The sequence below is a fragment of the Thunnus albacares genome, chromosome 23, assembly GCF_914725855.1.
Source record: "Thunnus albacares chromosome 23, fThuAlb1.1, whole genome shotgun sequence".
NCBI classification, from domain to species: Eukaryota; Metazoa; Chordata; class Actinopteri; order Scombriformes; family Scombridae; genus Thunnus; species Thunnus albacares.
The window spans coordinates 14568184-14588248 of record NC_058128.1 but is presented as its reverse complement, the minus strand read 5'-3'; the positions used below and the strand labels follow the sequence as shown (position 1 = coordinate 14588248).

General features: G+C 39.7%; 1 protein-coding gene and 1 long non-coding RNA gene across 2 annotated transcripts; one reads left to right on the top strand and one right to left on the bottom strand.

Annotated features, from left to right (window-relative positions):
* Positions 1 to 6608: 6608 nt before the first annotated feature.
* gxylt1b (glucoside xylosyltransferase 1b) lies at positions 6609 to 14903 on the bottom strand. The gene is made up of 7 exons (XM_044344089.1): positions 14615 to 14903; positions 13351 to 13561; positions 13133 to 13264; positions 12628 to 12879; positions 12279 to 12402; positions 11896 to 12068; positions 6609 to 8250 (listed from the first exon to the last, which is right to left on the bottom strand). The coding sequence occupies exons 1-7, from the start codon at positions 14812 to 14814 to the stop codon at positions 8089 to 8091; spliced, it is 1254 nt and encodes a 417-aa protein (XP_044200024.1). The 5' UTR covers positions 14815 to 14903; the 3' UTR covers positions 6609 to 8088.
* A 1668-nt stretch (positions 14904 to 16571) lies between these two features.
* Positions 16572 to 19965, top strand: LOC122975384. Its single transcript, XR_006400645.1, has 2 exons — positions 16572 to 17782; positions 17889 to 19965. It is a non-coding gene; the product is annotated as an uncharacterized LOC122975384 (long non-coding RNA).
* The last annotated feature ends 100 nt before the right edge of the window (positions 19966 to 20065 follow it).

The window sequence follows — 20065 nt, the reverse complement described above, 5'->3', positions numbered from 1 at the left end:
TTATAATTACTGTAGATATAATGTTGACAATGTTCGTGTAAGCTTCCACTACACTCATCCAATGTATTTTTGAAACAAAGCCAACACATTGAAAGTGACACATTTAACACCAGACTTGTATGTCTCAAGCAATGACATCAAGAACGCAACTAGTAGCATCACACTACACAATTAATGCAAAGGGAGACAGCAGGCTTTCACATTACCTTTAAATTTAAAAAAAAGCGATGGATGATGGTTTTATTTTTTTTATTTTTTGGTTTTATAATTTAGTTACATTTACTAGTTATGCTTTACATCAAATGAACAGTGTATACCAGCTCTAAATATGATCTGAGAATTGGTAATGAACCAACGAATAACAAAATTAATCCAGGAAGGAGTTGAGCATAAAGCAAACAGTAATAGCAGTATGAGAGGAAGATATGAGTTTTAGGGACAGCAGTTGCTGAATGGGACAAACTAGTAAACTTAACAACTGGCCATATTAATGGTGACTGGGCCAATCACAGGCTGGAAGTAGGGCTGCAAGCAACGGTTATTTTCATTATTGATTAATCTGTCAATTATTTTTGTGATTACTCAAACAGAAGATGGCGAAAAATCTCTGTCACTGTTTCCCAAAGCCCAAGGTGACGTCCTCAAATGTCTTCTTTTGTCCCAACCAACAGTCCACAACCCAAAGATTTTCAGTTTACCAGAAGGCTAAATAAACCAGAAAATCTGTTCTTTCTATACATTTGAGAAGCTGGAATCAAAGAATTTCATTGTTTTCTTAAAAAATGACTCCAAACAATTAATTGATTATCAGAATAGTAATAGTGATTATTTCAATAGTTGGCAACTAATAAATAAATCGACTAATTGTTGCAGCTCTAGCTGGAAGCAATCACTGACACAACTAATCACCACAATGCAAATAGCTAGCTATAGCAACAGAACAAATACAGCACCACACAGTGACATGCGTCAGATTTAAAAAACAAATAAATTTAACTATTCTCCCCTTTTCAATCTTTCCAGGACTTTTAACATTTCTATTGAGCATAGCTCTTGCGGCCTGGTATATAAGTGTATATAAGTGGGAGCAATTTCCTCAAAGCATTCTGTAATCACTCCAAATCTTCTCTTTGCCTCTCTCCACTTACTCTCTTCTCATGCTAAGAAAAAACCCACTATGGTTTGCTTCATAGCAGCCCTTAAAATGTTAACAAAGTGTTTAACAATGTGGTGAACGTGTCATGCTCATAGGAGGCAGCGGTATCTTAGCTGCTCCAACCTCCAGGCAAAATCCTGCTGCTCCACTCCCACGGCACGTCGCTTACATACCCTGAATGTAGCACAGGCATTTAACATGTACAATGCACATATTCACGATGAAAAATAGGTTGAAATTATACCGGTAAACATGAGCTCAATAAAAAACTAGACTTTCTAAAACTTCCTCCATTACTGTCACTGAATATGATTAATTAAGTGCAACCTCGTCTTGAACACACACATACACGCACACACAATGGACTCTTTCATGCTGCAAAGGGTGTGCGCACAAACACACCAGCTTAGATGCACATACTGTACAGTACATGCACAGGCTGAGCTGAGACATACAGACACAGCCACGGATTCTCACATACACACACACACACACACACACACACACACACACACACACACATTTATATGCACACAGACAATAGCCTGCAACTCCCCTCCAGCCTGGCAGGTAATTGCTGTCTATGGGGGGACAGGTGCTTCTACAATAGAGCTCTATTCACTGCCACTGTAATTACCTAATTGAAAAGCTCACAGGGGAAAGAGAGAGTGTGTTGGTGTGTGTGTGTGAGTGAGGGACAGTGGAGAGTGGGGTAAAAAGAGGAGAAAGGGAAAGATAAGCTCTGGGCTTTTGGAACACAATGAAGCTATACACTTCACACCACACACACATATGACTGTACACATACCCAAATACTGTACCCGTAATCGTACATCGTACACATCCGTGTTTCTATGACAATATTTTTGCAACCATGCACAAAATGCTCATATGACCAGACACAGAAGCAGATCACTCTGGGGGTAAATATTGTCGAGCTGTGATTGAGGGATGGAGTGAAGGAGGGAGCGGTAATGGGAAATCTATTGTTGTACGATGAGGATGCAGCAGGGAAAAAGAGGAGGAGGGTCAGGGTACACTGGGATATAAAAGCGGCAGGGTCACTTTCATTTCTGATGTCAGCCCCTCTATCTCAGTGCCCTTCTGCTTTGGCTTCAAGTTTTATGTGGGATCTATAGACAGGGGAGAGCAGATGGGGTCTGTGTGTGATGCGTGTGTATTGTATGCATTTCCTGTGTGAATGCATGCTGTGCACATGTGCATCTGATTGTATTCCCATAATATATTTTTCTATTCTATGTTACTTTATATCACATCAGCGTAAAGCGCACATTTAAAGAAAGTCTTAAAACAGGAGTGACTAAAACTCTGTGGAGAATCATCTAGCTTTGCTCTTTTAACACTGATGCTAGTTTTTATAATAGCAAATCCAGATACTCAAAGCACTTCAAAACCCCACTGAACATCCCATTTTGTTGCAACCTGGCAAGCAGCAACTCAATAATCTGTCATGCTTATGAAGACAATAGCGTCTCGTTATTGTCCTTGGATACATTTGCCTTACTGTAGCAGCCTTGTTTTGGCTCTCATGTGCGCCTGCGGTCTAGTACAAAGGTAAGGAGCTCATATCCCCAAGGCTAGCATTTCTAAGCAGGCACAGCCTCACATTGGGCGCTCTTGAAATGTGTGGAGGTGAGAACTTCTGCAACAAAATCCCTCTTTGAAATCATTCAGATGCTGTTTCTCGAGCAGCAGAAAAAATATGAGCATGTTTGATGAGCGCATTGGGTATTTTTGTATTCGCAGTGTGGTTTGTCTTTGAAAGTTTCCATGCCCTCTGATGGGTGCGGGGAAAAAAAAAAAAGAAATGCACATCAGGTATGAGAAACTGGGTCAGACACTGAGGTGGATTTCAAAGGTGGATTCTTGTGGCAATAAAGTGTGAAGATAGGAATTTAGGAATGTAAAAAAGCAGGCAGGACAGAAGATGAAAAGGGGGTAAAGAAGGAAGGAACATGCAGACAAAAACAAGGACATGGACCGTATTTGGCAGACGGCCTGATAATGGTGGGAGATTCCTGAATGCTGGCTCCCTTGAAAGCAGCAGGATTTTGCAGAGAGCTGGACAGACATCCTTTGGCTTGGCTTTGTGGCATCTGCAGTGTCGGGTCTGACAAACACACACAGAAAATAAGCTGTGAAGTAAATAAACCGATCTGTTGAAATACCCATCACTCTCTCTCTTTCTCTCTTTTTATGTGACGTAACGAGTGGATCACTGAAGCGAATTCTGTGTCAGTGTGAGCAAAGATGTCATATTCCATCTCACTGGGCATCAAACGTACCCTGTAGTCACACTCATGTAAATAAGAAGCTCTGAATATGACATTCTGTTTGTGAGGAACACTCAGGCCTTCATGCTTCTCTCTGTCTCTCTTATCTCCTACAGCAGTGATATGTAGACCCTATTACAACATGTAAATGACCCCCTACTGTGCAATCTAGAAGTACGATATGACATACATGCTCAAATGTGCGGAGAAGAAGTTGTATAAAGTATGAGAGTGACTGTGTGTATGCATGTTTGAACACCTGTGCATTATGCATCCATATACAGTACTGTATGTGTGTTAAGACTCAAGCTGTCATAATCAGACAGATGCTGTCTTGTCTTTTTATATAGGCAAGTCATTTGAAGAGGAGGAACATATGATCAAAGCATACACTCACTATAAATGACAAATATATACAAGCACAGCCAAAGCTCACAGAGCCCATAGATGTACAGAACCAATCAAAAGTTTGGACACAGCTTACCATTCATTTGAATGAGAAAGTGTGTCCAAACTTTTGACTGGTACTATCTGTACCACTTTCTAATCCGACATGCTTTATATTTGGTTAATAAATAATTTATTAATGTTTTGATCAGTAATACGCTTCAGTAAGGAACATTTAGATTTCTGGATTATGAAAAATCTCTTTTGGTTGGTGTTATGTCTTGGTACTGGCTGCAAATCATAGACCTAAAGAAAAAGTAGATCAAGGTTTTTTACGCCTACATCGGGTGATTACACCCCTCATGATTTATGTCCAGTGCCAATGCAGGAAGTAGTGTGCGTTTTACGTAGTGAGGTGGAAAATTTGTGTGTGGAGGTCGGGTTGATGGATGGGCATGTAGCACATATCTGACCCTAAAACTCACATTCACCTTTTTATTAATTATGACCGCAATCTTTTCTAATTTTAACCAAGTGTTTTAGTTGCCCAGCACTAACATATCTTAACCATAGTTTGCCATAACCGTGTGTGTTGTGTGTTTCCCTAACCATAGCATAGTTGTCATGTGCAGATATTGTAGAGGCAAGATTTTTAAAAATGTTGTGATTAGGCATTGAATATATTCCAGGGTTTTGGGGAAATGTCCAACAATTGACATTCATGTCTGTCGATAAGGGTTAAAATTGGTCATACAGGAAGTTCTGGACAATGGACAATTCGACAACCAAAATCAATTCAAGAATTTAATTAACATTAGTTACAACTCATAAACTTTTTATAGTGTATGCCTTATACACTGTGAAAGTAGTGAATTATTAGTTGTGAATCTATTTAATCATACGAGCAGATGTTGCAACAAAATGGCTGGAGGGATGGTTTGTTAGTCCATCATGCATCAAAACTAATGACATTCCCAATTAGCCTCAACTGCACTCTGTGTTTAGTTGTAATTAGCAAATGTTAGCAATCCAACATGCCCTCCAAACATCCAAATATAAGCATTGTCATTGTGACCATGGTAGCATTTAGGTCAAAGTGCCGCTGGACCTCAGTACAGCTTAGCACAGTATAGCATAGCTGTAGATGCTCGTTTTGTTATCTCACTGCATTTAGAGGCATAGCATCAATGTAGCTCGTGTTGATGGATGCAGCAAGTTTCCCCTTGACCTGTGATCTAAAAAAGGATTTATCAAGCTTCACTTATCCACCTCTTTAGGTTCTTGTGCTTTCAGTTTATCTAAAATCCTTGTCCTTCTGTGAAAGAGAAAATGAGTTCCTCCATATTATATTTAAAGCCCTCTCTAGCTCAATAGGTGTTTTGTGGCATATATCCCTCATGGTTAAGGTTGTTCACCCTTTGTAATCAATGAATACAGCTCATAATCATCATCACTATATATTTACAGCTACAATATAAAGCACATCTATATGAGCTTCCACCATGAATATTTTTCTGTTTTCTCATGATGATATCATTGTGAGGTCTAACTGTTTTCAGGAGAGCAATATCCAAAAGATAGAGAACCGAAGCAACAAAATGCCCTAATTGCTATATTGGCTATGACAGCCTTGTTCTTTCCATTGCTAACACACTCCATCAGCCCTTTCTCTGTCCTCCTACTATGAACTCTTCAACATTATGCCCTGTGACAATGAGGAAAAATCTCCAACCTTTCCTGGAATTTTTATGTCTCCCTTTTTTGACCCTCACAAACACAGACACACACACACACACACATACATTTAATTATTCTGTGATGTCCCCATTTTTCCCCTCATCTTCCACTCTACCCACTCGAACTCGCTCTAAATGCTGGAGGTCACGTATTTATTTTAAATAGTTTCTCTTCCAGCCGTGGTGGCACAAAAGAAATAAAAATCAGAGTTATTTATTATGATATAAAACATGTAGTTTCAGGAAAATGAAACCTTGGAAGGATGGACGATATTGAATTTTTCAACATGGTGCTCAATTCAAGCCATTGTCTCACTCTCCCTGGGGACCTGGCCTGTTACATGTTGCATTTAAGCACACAGGTCAATAAAGGTAATTGATAAGCTCTCATATGGATATATAGTGATGAATGAAGGATATTTCTGGTGCAATGAATCAAACTACCTCAGGAGCCATAAACGGATGGTTGTATCCCCCACCTAATGGGAATAAGCATAAACTCATTCCCTATAGTCAATGCCATACAGTGTCACAGACAAGCAGCTGTATACTGCTGTGTTATTGGTCCATCACTTACACTTTATGAGCACCAAGAGCTGAGGCAGAAATGGTGTAGCACCTCGGGTGGGCTAGTCATACATTATTGGCAAGTCCATTGATCTATCCAAGGAGGCGATAGAAACATAGCATCAATCTTCAAGTTGGAAAAAAAAGGTGCCTTATACTGGTTAAGATAGAAAAATCAAATGTGAGATGTTTATATTTGGCTGATCCAAAACCATGTGACAGCAAACAATGTAAAAATAAGTGGAATTTTGATTAAAACCTCAGAAATGGCTTATTTGTAGAATATCTGAGAGTTTTATCTTATCATATTTTATCTTTTATAATAAAATAACATTTTCCTTCTTTAAAATACACTTGTATAAATATAACAAACCTTTTGAGAATAAAGCTAAAAAGATATTTTCTTCACCCAGCACTAGTGGACATATGAAAAAACGCTACCCTCTGGTGGTTAAAAATAACACAATCTTACAAAACTGAAATGATCTTTAATATAAAAAAGACACATTTTTTACACAGACATATAAACCAGTAAACATGGAAATGTAACAAAGGATATTCTAACAATACAACCATACAATACATGAAACTGATAATGATAACATTTTAATTTCAACCCTTAGCGTCCAAAATACATTCAAAGGTGCAAAAACCAGTTACAGTAAAAAAAAAAACAAAAAAAAACAACACTTTGGTATCAGGAGAGGAATTTGTAGCTTATTCTCATGTTCAACAGCATTTTTCTGCACGAGTGTATGCTGATAGACTGTGTATCAAAACTAACTAAACAGGATTTTAAGCATACTTGTGTGTCTTGATTGACACAACACATCCTTTAAAAAAAAAAGTAGTAGTTAATATCTAATTATGATCATAAACATTCAGGCTCAAACCGACAGATGAAAATGTAAAAAAGTTTACTTAGAACCTGATATCACAAAAATGTAGACCAACATAGGACATAAAAACAATATTTTCTCAGCAGGGATGGCACCTACAGTACATATGTGAACAGTGCAGTATGTGAATCATCCTGTTTAGTCAAAATATGAATTATATAACCTGTGCACCAGTACTCTAATAGAGGTTTTATAAGGTTATCCCCTACTACTGTAGAAATAACATGAAGAATTGCAGAAATCATTTATACAGTCTCTTGAAAATTCACAATACAGTACCTTATTTTTACATGCATGACCATCTTGTTGCTAATCAAGTGGTTTCTGAAGGTTGTAAAAGTGGTCCAGTGCATATATCTAAGAAAACGGGCCCTGGAGAAAAAGCCCATTGTCCAGTTCTGATATGGTTTTGTCTCTTTTAATAATAAAAGTTTTTCACATGGTTCAATAAATTCTCCAATATGGAAAGTCAAGAGCTCCTCTTCCAAACTTTTACAGATCTTTTGCAGCACAAGGAATGATCTCCTTTAGTCAATAACCAAAGGCACCAGAATACAACGACACAGAAGAGAAACTGTTGGTTTAAAAAACAACTCCCCAGTTCTCAGTTAACTATAAAAATATTCAAACTCTGTGACAGAATTGAGCCAAATCATTTAAAAGCCTGCGTGTACACCTGTAGCAAACATTTTTGTGTTTGCTAAGTTTAGTACTTTGCTCCAAGGCCAACTGGCCTACGCTTCATTTAGATCACGCTCTTATCCAGAGCAATTTACAAGAAGTGAGCAGTTAGTCTTAAATCAGTTTGTCAGATAACAAACTGTTTACTAAGCTATAGTGGTTGTGTTTCAGTCGAAAAAAAATGTCCTGCTGTTCAAGCAGGGTTTCAAGATTAGATGTTAGGCATTAAATTTCTTGATCAAGGACAGCAAGTACGTATGGCCAGCCACAATTAGCACCGTTCCTTGTCTTGGCAACGAATCTTGTAAAACTGAGGCTAAAAAGAGTCTGTTTTTGGGCCTCTATTCCATCATTGTCATTCATTTTTGTCACCGTCCACTTGGGGCCTTCATGTTGATGTTTGCCAGGCTGTGTGCCAGCTTCTTGGTGAAGAGCGCGTGGGATTTACCACAGTAAGTATGTGTCGTCTTCAACAGTTCGTCCTCAAGAGGAGTCAACAAAGAATTCAGTGGGTCCGCGCCAAATGAATACTGGAATGACAAAACGAGTCATAGGTTAGATTTAATGTAGCGTAAAATATTAATTCCAAAGCAAAGAATATCCAATTTGAAAATCCTACATTTTTTTATTTCTTATTTCTCTGTCCCGGAAATGTGATTTCAGTGGAAGTGCAGTCCAATTCCTCAGGCAGTGCTTGGAGCATTCACACCCTCCTGAATGATGATGTCAAGGGTGATGTCTGTGAGGATTTAGGGTTTAGAGAGGACACTGGAACTGGCCTGGAGAGTGGCTGCCCACCACTAATTTATATGGACCCTAACCCTTCCCGAAGAGACCAAGAAGTTCTCTCCTGAGTGTAGTCATCCACTGATAATGAAGAACTTTTGAAATGTGCTTCAACAGTGCAGAGTATCAGAATATTTAATTCATGTTCTTTTGTGTGTCCAACTAGTCTCACTTCGCCAGGCAAGTTGACTTATATTTTTCTACCCCTTCATGTTTTCGGAAAGCTGAAAATGTGGGTGGTGGTAGCCTAAAGGTTGCAGAGCTTAAACCGAGCAGTAGAAATCCCAAACTACTGTCAAAACAGCAAAGTAGTGCTTTGGGCAGCATTTGGGCGTGGAAGATATCTCTCAACTGGATAAATTAAAGACTAAATCCGCAAGGCATGCTGAACTCAGATGGGACTCCAAATCTAATCTGATTGGTCAGCAGGGCAAAACATAAAGCAGTCAGCACTGTTGAAGTCACTTTTATGCTATAGGCTTACCGTCCGGTGATAACCGAGGATTACAGAAGAAATTTCATGTCTTCCCAATAATGAAGGAGCCTTTACAATGCTCTGAGGAAATCAAAGGGGAATTACCATTTTTATGCCGGCTCATTTGCTTCTGGTTGGGTTCCTGATATTGGGTAACAAAGAGAATGGCGTTTTTATGAGCACATACTTACACGCACACACATACACACCCGCCGGTCATAAAGTTGCATTTACAGTTTGTGTATTGATTTTGTGTGGCTGATGGGGCACTGTTGATGTGCGGACTCCAACTCTAAGTGTACCATCGGCTGTAAAATTTAACTACAGCTTCCTGGGCTCAGCTTTTGCAGCAGAGGGAGGGCGGAGATTCTTAATGACGGACAGACCGCTGCGGTCTGTTTGAGACGCACACATACGAACAGACAGACAGGAGCAATACTGTTTGTATTCTCATTTCTTTGTGTGAGGGTGAAGAGCAGAGCCACTGATTTACATTAGTCACCAGTTTATTAAGAGTGAAATTTTAATTTTAAAGCTACAATTAATAGCTTATTTTGACACAAACATAATAAACATAATGCAGGGTTGAAACAGTTAACTAATCCTTAGCCCTTTTTCACAATTTAATTAATTAATCAGAATAAATTTAAAGGATTAACCAAAAATGAATATAAATGGACATGTTTATTAGCCTTTGTCTCACTGTGGTGTGTATTGGTTTTTCAGTGACGAGTATGACATTTTAACCATTTTCAGTGGGTGAGCATTATGTGAATTTGGTAAGCAGCCAAGCAGGTTGGGTTTGTTTGTTTTGTCCCCTCTGTCATAGACTACATATAGATATGTGTTCATATACATGAGTGACACATATCAAACTGTGAATAAGAAAGCTGAGGAAAGAGGAAATGCTACTTTTTGCAATGGTTTCATTCATCATCAAGTTAATCATCCCCTCGCTGCGCTTCTCCTGCATAACTACCATCTCCTGTCATTTTCTCAGCTGTCCACCAGTTTTCTTCAAGTGTGTTTCCCTCAACATATCACCTTAGCAGTCACCTGACTACACACCTGCTCCCCATTAGTCATCAGCTCCAGTATATATGTGCTCTCCAACCAGCATTCACTCTTTTGCTAGATTCCCTACGTAACCCCAGCTTTGAACATGCCTCCCTGTCGGACACTTATAGACTTGCTTGCCTGTCTGTTTAGTTTCTAAATGGCTTCTGTGAAAGTTGAAGTGTTCTGCCTTTGCAAACTTGCATATTAGATGAAGAGGAGTTGAACTTTTTTACCCAATTAGACAGTAGATGGGAAAATAGGGCAGGATTGCACATTGGGTCATTACTACTGTGTCTGTCCCCCACATGTGGGTTAAATCATGAATTACTATAAACACTCTAAAGTTGAATTACTTCTTGAGACTTTTAAAATGTCCGAATAACTAGGATATATTTCAACATGGAGTAAAAAAAGTACCCGTAAAGACTGTTTTAATGTTACCACTATGTTTTCTGTGTGAGTCTGTATTTAAATCCTCTTTCCTGTGCCACTTTTTTGGACCATCACACTTTTACCAAGTTCCCAATGTGTTACTGTCCTTGGTTATTCACTCCACACAGTAAACTGATATCCTGAGGCGCTGCTGCAGAGGAACAACAAAGAAATGGATGATATGGTCTGTCCAGTGAGATTAAACACACAGACGACAAATCTATACTCCTCCATCCTCCAGGCAAACCAGACTTAATCACATATCTATAAAAGCATCAATACCTACTATACATAAACTATTGGAAAAGCAGTGTACATGCATGGTGTGTGTTCATGAATGCTATGGGCCCTTGGGTGGGGTTAGGGTTGGTGTGCCAGTGCATACAGTGCAGGTACATATGTGTCTACTGCTGTAATTGATCTTGCCCTATAATGCTGTAGTCTTAACTGCAGGCCATGGATAAGGTATGGATCAGCCAATGCCTTGATCTATGTTCAATGCTTTGTTAATAGGAAAGCAATGAGACTCCCAATGTTGATGTCTTCATTAAGTAAATGCCACTCCTGTCGTCAATATCATTACACTGCCGCTAAACAGCCCATAAACATCCTCACGGGGGGAATTAGCTTTCCCTCCAATCTTCTGCCAATGGTGGAGATTTGTGTCTTCCAGTGCAGACAATCAGGTGTCACTGACACTTAAGGTGCCCACACGTGATCAGCAGTAAAACTGCTCTGCGCTGGTTGTGCCATTGTTTTCCCACGAGGAGAGCGGTGTGCCCAACTAGGCTGAAGTGCTACCCTTCGTGTGGTGCACCACTCGAAACTGCCACCAAGCACTGTGCTCAAGGTTCAGATTATTTCAACTTTGACCGCCGTTGCCACTGACCTTCCAAGGCCCAACAAATGAGAACACAGCTGTATGTGACTTAGCCAGAAGTGACACATGCAAGCAGGGGAGGTAGAGAGTGATGGAAGAAAAGCCGCACTATGCTCTATGCCCTACCTCGTGGTGAGCAGAGAGCAAATTTCTTATCATCCGAAGGCAGCTTTGCGGCCTTTAGGGTCAGCACCAATCCAAGATCTCATCTTGGATGGTAAAGAAACAGCAGAGGTGTGTCACTAAGGGTTATAAAAGGCCTCCATCCATCAGATGTTCCTCTAAATTACACCTGCAACACTTTCAAAAGGCTCAGCATGCCTTTTTTTAACCTTGATTATACCCGAGAGACATTTAATGGGGTGCACTTGTTCCTTTTCAATCACTGCTCTGGTGGACAGCTAATTTTAAACTCAGATCTGAACAATGTGCAAAAATCCCAAAGATGTGGGCACAAAAATAACCAGAGTCCTGTAATGCATATCATAAAACCTAAATATGGAGGAACCACTCAAGCACTAAAACACACTGAGGCATGCTCACCTTTCGTATGGCCTCATAGACGGCTCTGAAGGCAGGTTGTTTGTGGTCGTGGTAAACCCCTCTGTTTCCATGCAGTATGTAGATGCCATCTTCCTCAGCTGAGGCACAGTTGCTGCCGTAGATACAATGGTCTGGACGATAATTCCACTGGCACGGAAACTCCAGCAAGCTCTCTGGGGATGGCGATGCACAAAGACAAACAATTTAGTTGACAAATGAATGCCACAAAGTGGGGTATCCTGTGCACTTTTACAGGTGTGATAAACTAGCAAATTTGGAACTGTCAATGACAATGAATCCAACTTCAATATATCTATGGGGGCTGAAAAGCATTATCGATCTCTATGCACATATGGACATATAAATGCAATATATGCACTTACCAGGGTTATGGTGGAAGATTATATTAAGAAGGTCCTGGTCTCCCCAGGTTATGTTGAGTTTGTATTTTTGAAGTAGAGGCATCAGCAGCTCCTCCCAACGGAGCCCCACCAACGTCATGTCATTCTGTCAGCACACACACATTTATACATAAGTCACACTTACATCCTGACACATAAGTGTCAGGATGTAAGTGGTTAAGCATTGGGAGCTTTGCATTGCAACAGGATCAAACTGAATCCCTTCACAAACCTGCAAAACAACTGCAGCAGAAGGGGGACATCCTGTGGCCAATAAGGGTAGTACACTTAAATGCCACTACATAAATGTGTCTTCATCAGTCCTGAGTACCTTAAAGAACATATTCCTCATCCTTGTCATGTTCATGATCATGACCCCTGAGTTGATGCCTGTCCTGCCGTAGAAGGGGTGACGGGCGAAGCGGGTGTACCAGGCGATGCGGGGCTCCTCGTGCTCCGGGGCCATGGCCGCCAACTGTGAGGAGTTAAACTGGGACAGAAACGCCCATAGCTTGTCTACAGGCTGCAGGAAGAGGATGTCTGAGTCCACGTACACTATCGAGTCAACATGCTTTAGGATCAGCTGCAGAGATGGCACAAACACAAAAGGACATTTGTCACTTAATGGAAAATATGTAATTATGTGAATGCTCTCGAAAGGGTGCATTATGATGTTTGCTGACCTTGCAAAGGTAATATCGGCCAGGATAATAAAATGTGATGCATCTAAATTTAAAATGTAGCTTTTTCTTTCAAAAAAAGCCTATATTACATGATTTGAGAATGTCATGTTGAAGACTTATTTCTGCTGAGTTTTCTATCTATAGGAAACTCACAGGTAAGAAGAGCCTCTGAGAAGCGCAGGGTTTGAAGAGTTTTTTCCACTCGGCTGCGTTCTCACTGGGGAAGCTGATGGAGTACACTGTGTAATTGAACCTGGAGCGAACAAAACCAGGCCAGGACTCCAACTGAAACACAAATAACATTAGTTTGCTGGTAGTAGAGACTTACAGTTTTGCAGTTTAATAGTCGGTTTCAAATATTTCCTACTCACAGCTTCCATGAAGCTGGCATGTAGCTGATCTTCAGCAAAGATGTGCAGGCAGAGGCTTTTGATGCTGAGAAGCACAGCGGATTTGATCATGGTGAGGGTCTCCTCCAGCCTCTCACCACAGGCCACCACAGCCAAGTGCATGGGAGGTTCAGGTCTGCTCTGGGTGCTGCCACCACCTGCCTCGACCTGACCTCGCTGACGCATGATGTACCTGAGTGAGAGGACAGAGAGTCGGACAGATTATTTTATAATAAGTGAAGAGACCAAATTTAAGAACATTAGTCCTAGTGTGGCTGATATCAATTCAACCTTCCAGACGTTCAAGTTTTCATTATGTTTTTACCTCTAACTATGCATTTTCTGAGTCGGATTCATTGATTCAAGACCATGGTTGCATGAGCCAGAAAAGATTAAATTCAACATTTCCTTTTTGTTTTAAATTACTATACTGGGATTAGTGTTTGGATACAACACCACCGTGTCTTTTGTCCTCCTGATATAAATCACAACTTATGAGATAGAACTACAAAAATGTTGGAGAAATTCAAAAAAGTGCAATAAAGTCACTATGACCTGATCATTATGCAGTAATATCCCCTATGGATCTCAACTCACTAGAGGAAGGTGCACACAGGTGTCAGGTGTGGAAAACAGATCTGGGTTTGCAACTGCATCATATGTTGAAGTTTTGACTATATTTGTGAAATTATGATGATATATGGACTTCAAATATACCTTCATGGTTTTTAATCGATTTTTAAAATGACAAATTGTATGACTGATTTGGGCTGTAGGAAAAGGCATGTTTTCCTATGACAACTGTAGCGTAACCTTGGTGAAGCAGACATACTCATTAATAAATCTCTGAACTTGCAAGCAGCACTTGAGGATTTTTTTTCCCAGGATGGCAAAGTCATGACCCGCCCTACTCTGCCTCTGATTGGCTTACCCATATTCTTACCCTAACCCTAACCAATCCCAGTCCTCATGCCTTAAGCTAACCAACCCAACCAACGAATGCAACAACTAATAGTATCCAATCAGAGGCAGAGTGGGGCGGGTTATGCCTTCACCATCCTAGGAAAAAAGGCATCCAGTTATAGCTATATATTTTGCCTGCACAGAGCCAGCCAGCGTCACATTCCTACACACCACACGAGGATGAGAAACCCACATGTGTGCCCATGCCTACTGTATGAAATGCAATTATGTGACCTGTTTCGACATTTAAAAGCGGGAAAAGACGTGAAAACCCCAGACCTACCTATTGTACCAGTGTGGGCTTTGGGGCCCAGTTTTGTCCGCGGCCCCTCGCCTGGCTCCGGGGGCTCTCGGGGGGATGAAAATCCTCTTCGCTCCGTTTCCCCCGTTTCCGTCCGAGTCAAACAGTTTACTGTAAACATATAAGCCCGAAAACACGGCGAACACCGTGCACAGCATTAGTGCACGAATGTAACGCCGCATTATGGAGTTTGAAACCGCAACTCGGAGGTACAGTCATGACACAGAGGCGAATAATAATAACCGTGAAGTGTGACGCAATGGTAAGGCGTTTCCGGTCAAATTTAAGAAAATAAAACTCTTGGAGGTTTCGCAGTTGTAGAACTATGCCCTCTGGCGGTCGCAATATGTACTGCATTCATTTTTCAAGCTTTAAAGGTGCAGTATGTAGAATTTAGTGCCATCTAGCAGAACGGACTTGGCAGAAGTTGAATATAATATTCATAAGTATATTTTAATTTTTTACTCAGCTGTACTTGTCCTGCAAACTCTCTGAATCTGCTAAGTTATGTTCCCTGCATAATTGCCTTGCTGTGGTTAAGGATTGGATGGCAGAAGATTTTTTTCAGCTTAATTCTTCCAAAACGGAAATCCTTATTATAGGCCCTGAGCACACTCATGGCCAAGTTCTGCCTGCTCTTGGCTCTCTAGCTCAGCATGTGGTACCCACTGTTAAAAACCTTGGAGTTATTTTAGATCACAACCTCATTTTCGAGTCCCATGTTAAAAGTCTAGCTCAGTTGTGCTTTTTCCATTTGAGAAATATCTCTAGAATTAGATCTTTTATTTCTTTTAATGATCTTTTAAGAGTGATTCATGCTTTTCTCACTTCTCGTCTGGATTATTGTCATACAGTGTTAACATGCCTTGGCCAAAACATGATTGTATGGCTTCAGGGTGTCCAAAATGCAGCCTTTTTACAGACTTTTAATCAAATCACGAAAGCATGATCATATCTCCCCTATTTTAGCTTCCTTTCACCGGCTGTCTGTCCATGTTAGAATTGATTTAATTTGAATTTTACTTTTGACCTTTAAGGCCTTGAATGGTATGGCACCGAGCTACTTGGCAGAGCTTTTAAATCATTACTCACCAGCATATAGCTTGAGATCCTCTGATAAGGCTCTGCTAGCTATTCCCTGGTCAAGGCTGAAGACTAAGGCTGACAGGATTTTTGCTGTCAGGGTGCCAACCCTTTGGAATAGCTTACCAGAGGAACTAGAAAATTCACTGTATAATTTTAAATCTTCTCTCAAAACTTACTTCTACCATAGGGCTTTTTATTATTTTATCTGTTTTTTTTAATTTATCTTATCTGTTACTCTAATGTCTTACTCTATCCATTCTTTTTTATGATTACTTATAACTGTTTTATGTGTTATTTTGCTTGTTGACTGTGAGTTTGGATGTGATTGTTTTCTTTTACTTTTACTCATTCTTGTTTGTGAAGCACTTTGTACTATATAAAATTTATATTATTATTGTTATATAAGTACCGTATGCTCGCAAAGACTTTTATGGAGCACAAATCAACTGAATAGAAATGGCAACTAAAAAGTTGTTTAATTACACTACACTACACTACACAAAGCAAAAATGGTGAAAAGGTAGTCCTGCTTACTGTTGACTGTGTGCTGCTATATTGCTGTGGCTTCAGGTGTCTTTTTGTCAGCAAAATCAGGCTCGATGGATCTTGCCTGAATTTCCGACTTAAAATTCCAAATTGAATGACCGCTCCATTGCACTGTCAGAGGTCGTTTTTTTCTGAGTTTGGAGGACAATGGATTGCAGCAATACTGTAGATAGAGAGTGAGGGGTATTCGATTTGTTACAATCTACAACCCCACCACTAGATGCCACTTAATCCTACACACTGCACCTTTAAAAAACAAACAAACAAAAAAAACTTCAATTATATTTTTCTTTATTTACTACCAGTACCTGTCAAAAGTTTGGACACACTTTAATGAGAAAGTGTGTATGTATTTTAAGTGTCTCTGTTCAAAAAATATCGGTGGGGTAGAAGAAACTAAAAACCATAATTTGAATAACAAGATTACTTGGTCTATGTAGTCACTTATGACTTTTAAGACCCATTTGTGCAGGTACGCACAATAAAATTTTGCCTTTTCTCATACATATCTACATCTTTTTCATTTGCTTTCATGATAATACTTGAAGGCAAGTCTCTCAGCCTGAGAGACAGATCTCAGAGATGGCACACGTTATCTCAGAGCTGCTGAGATATATCCTGTGTGCATTATCAGTCTTAAGGACTCAAATATTGAAGGGAACTATTTGTTATAACAGTTTTACTTTAGCCCTACCCTGTCAATTCAATAACTGACACTTTACAAAATCACTCTCAACTGCTCTTAAACAGATGTCAATCCTGGGACTGTAAAGTAATAATTCAGTTTATACTTGATTTTATTGTGTGTAATAATCTTACACTTTTATAACAAAATGTCGTGTTTTGATGCTTACTTTGTTTAAGGTGAGTTTGGAGGCGCTCGGTCTCTGCAGCTTCTGTGCTTTTTTTCAGTGATTTCCAAACGTACAACTTCACGCTTTTATGTTGAAGGCGATAACAAATGTCCGGATGTTGTCTTTGTTCTCTAAGTTTCACTTGACGCAGATCATGCAACAGAACCAGCAGGTCGGGACCCTAAATGGGGGGAAGGGTGGGAGCGATAAGCAAAGTTGTCCCCACTCCCCTCCCCTCAGGCTCTGTCTGCTGCAACTTTCAATTGATTCCACCTCTGAAAAGCCCCATTCATGGCTTTAAGTGACTAGTCGTCTTTTATTGAGGTGGCTGCTCCAGACAAACAGATAGGATAGGATAGAATAGAATAGAATGGAATAGAATAGAATAGAACAGAACAGAATAGAATAGAATGTCCATTGCATTTTCATTTAGTGTGGGAAAACTTAGGTTGTTGACTGATGTAGTTCATTAGCGTGTTAGCAGGCAATCAGTACTAATGTTAAGTAATTTGATAATTTACCCTCCCATCCAGGTACATGCCGGAGCTGACATTTTTACTAATGAAGCTGCAACTCGGTGGCAAGAAACACAATGCAGCCTCCATGCCATGTCATGAATATGGCTTGCCCTGCTCAATGTAGAGCACCTAAACTGAACTATTAGGTGGGTAAACACTACACAATTTTCATGCATAATTGTGCATTATAGACTTAATCTGTACCTGCATGTATTGTGGTGAATAAACAGTAGTTATTGAATCACTCACCAGATGGAGCTAAAAGGTGCAGCAAAAAATACTCACTCAGCAAAAGGCTAAATAAGCAAACCAGTGTGTAAGCATGTGATCGAGAACCAAGGAGGTGGCTCATGAAAAAAAAGTATACCTGTGCATAAGAAGAGTTGTTGTTTTTTTTTTTTTCTTTTTTTGAATTTTGTTATTTTCTTATTCAGACATGTAATAAACAAGTTCACACATTTTAAAACAATAGAGCATGGCAAAGCAAAACAAAACAAAAAATTATCAACAAGTGACACCAACACATTTTTAAGTGTCTTTCCATATTTGCCACAACCGGATAACAAAATGTCTCTCTAAACAGTTCTCACGAGCCCACACACTTAGTCCCAGCTAGTGTAGTGAATCTATGAGAATACGTCTCTGACACATTAAACGATACTAACAAACTAAGAGACATAGCCTGTCCCACATTATACCGAGACCATATATTATCATGCCATGACAGTTCTCAGGATCTGTGCTAAAATGTTAAAAGAATCTTGACAATAACACTGGTATGATGGATAATACAACCACATCAAAACATTGTAGTACAATATTTTAGAAATATCCATTTTATCTGTGTAATTCTACAGGTTTTTATAAGTTATTGTGTAGTTAGGTTGATCTATAGTTGTTCTGCTGGGAGTTTAGTATATTCTAAAGCTCCTCCACTTTGCTACATCAAAATGGAGGAATTTAAACAGTTTCTGAAGTCCTTCACACTGTAAGCCATCGCCTATACAGCAAATAGATGTGCATGTCCATAAGTCACAACTCTTATTTCCATTGTACGAGCACCACGTTGTATCCAAAAACTGGGTCCACTGTGGGTGCAGAGCAGTATCAGCACCTCCTGGGTTTCCACTGGGACGCTGAGCAGGTGTAGCCCTATTTGTGCAGCAGAGACAGAGTAAAAGGAGAATACCGGTGTCATTTACAGATACAGCCCCCCCCAACTACCTTCTATATTTAGTTGACATTTCCTCAGTCATTGTGCAATCTAAAGAGTTTTTCAAAATGTTTCTTTTTTCATCGTTTTAACTAATTTCACTGTCTTACACCTGGCTTGAAATTAGCTCTTGAAAAACAAAGTAAAAACAGAGACATGATGATACACGTTTGTGAGGACTTGTGAGGAAGTTTTTGAAGACTTATTATAGTATTTGCAGAGACTTGCATTTTGTTCCGCAGGTGTCAGCCCTGAGATACTACCAAATTTAGCTGTTAAGGCTAATGTGTTTGCTATTTATTGCCTATGTGCATATATAGCAGACACATACCAACCTAGGCATCTCTTAACATTTGTGTTTCTTGACTTTTAGTTCCTGTTGGGTCTCTACCAACGCTACTAGTTTCAACTTTAGCACCTACTAGTTTACTTTGACCCTCTGTTTTTTTGGGTGGTAGCAGCAATAATACCATACAGTCCATGTATAGGCCAGAAAACCATATCAAAGAGCTCAAAGATGTGTGGTAATTCTGTGTAGGCTCAGCTTCTCACATTAAACTAGGTCATTTGATTCTATGTTTATATAAAACGTTACTTAATGCAGATTTATGTCTGCGGTAGTTGTGTATATACTTAAAAAAAACTGCAGCCAATATAGAACAAGACCAAGAGTCTGCTGCCACACTAGCAGTTCTGTGTAGCTGCACTTAGGCACACTGGAGATATGAGCTAATTGCTAATGTCAGCACGCTAACAGGCTCACAATGACAATGCTAACATGCTGATGTATAACAAGAATGTTTACCATGTTCATATTAAGTATGTTAGCATGCTAACGTTTGCTAATTAGCACTAAACAAAGTATACAGTAGCTGAGGCTGATGGGAATGCCATTAGTTTTAACGTATTTGGTCATAAACGCGAGAGCTGGACAAATTGAAATTTTGACTTTATGATGGTGCCAGATGGACTGTCAGAGGATCACCAAAGTTATTTAAATTGATCCTGAGGGGGACATGAATGTGTGTATCAAATTTTATGTCAATCCATCCAGTGGTTGTTGAGACATATCACTCCAAGCCACAATGTGAACATCAAAGCCCTATGACTGTATCACCAACTTGCTGACAAAATAAGAATAATGTAGCCTACATTACTGGCACAAACTTAAAGCAAAAAAAACACCGGTATTATCCTTTTAGAACCACATACCGTA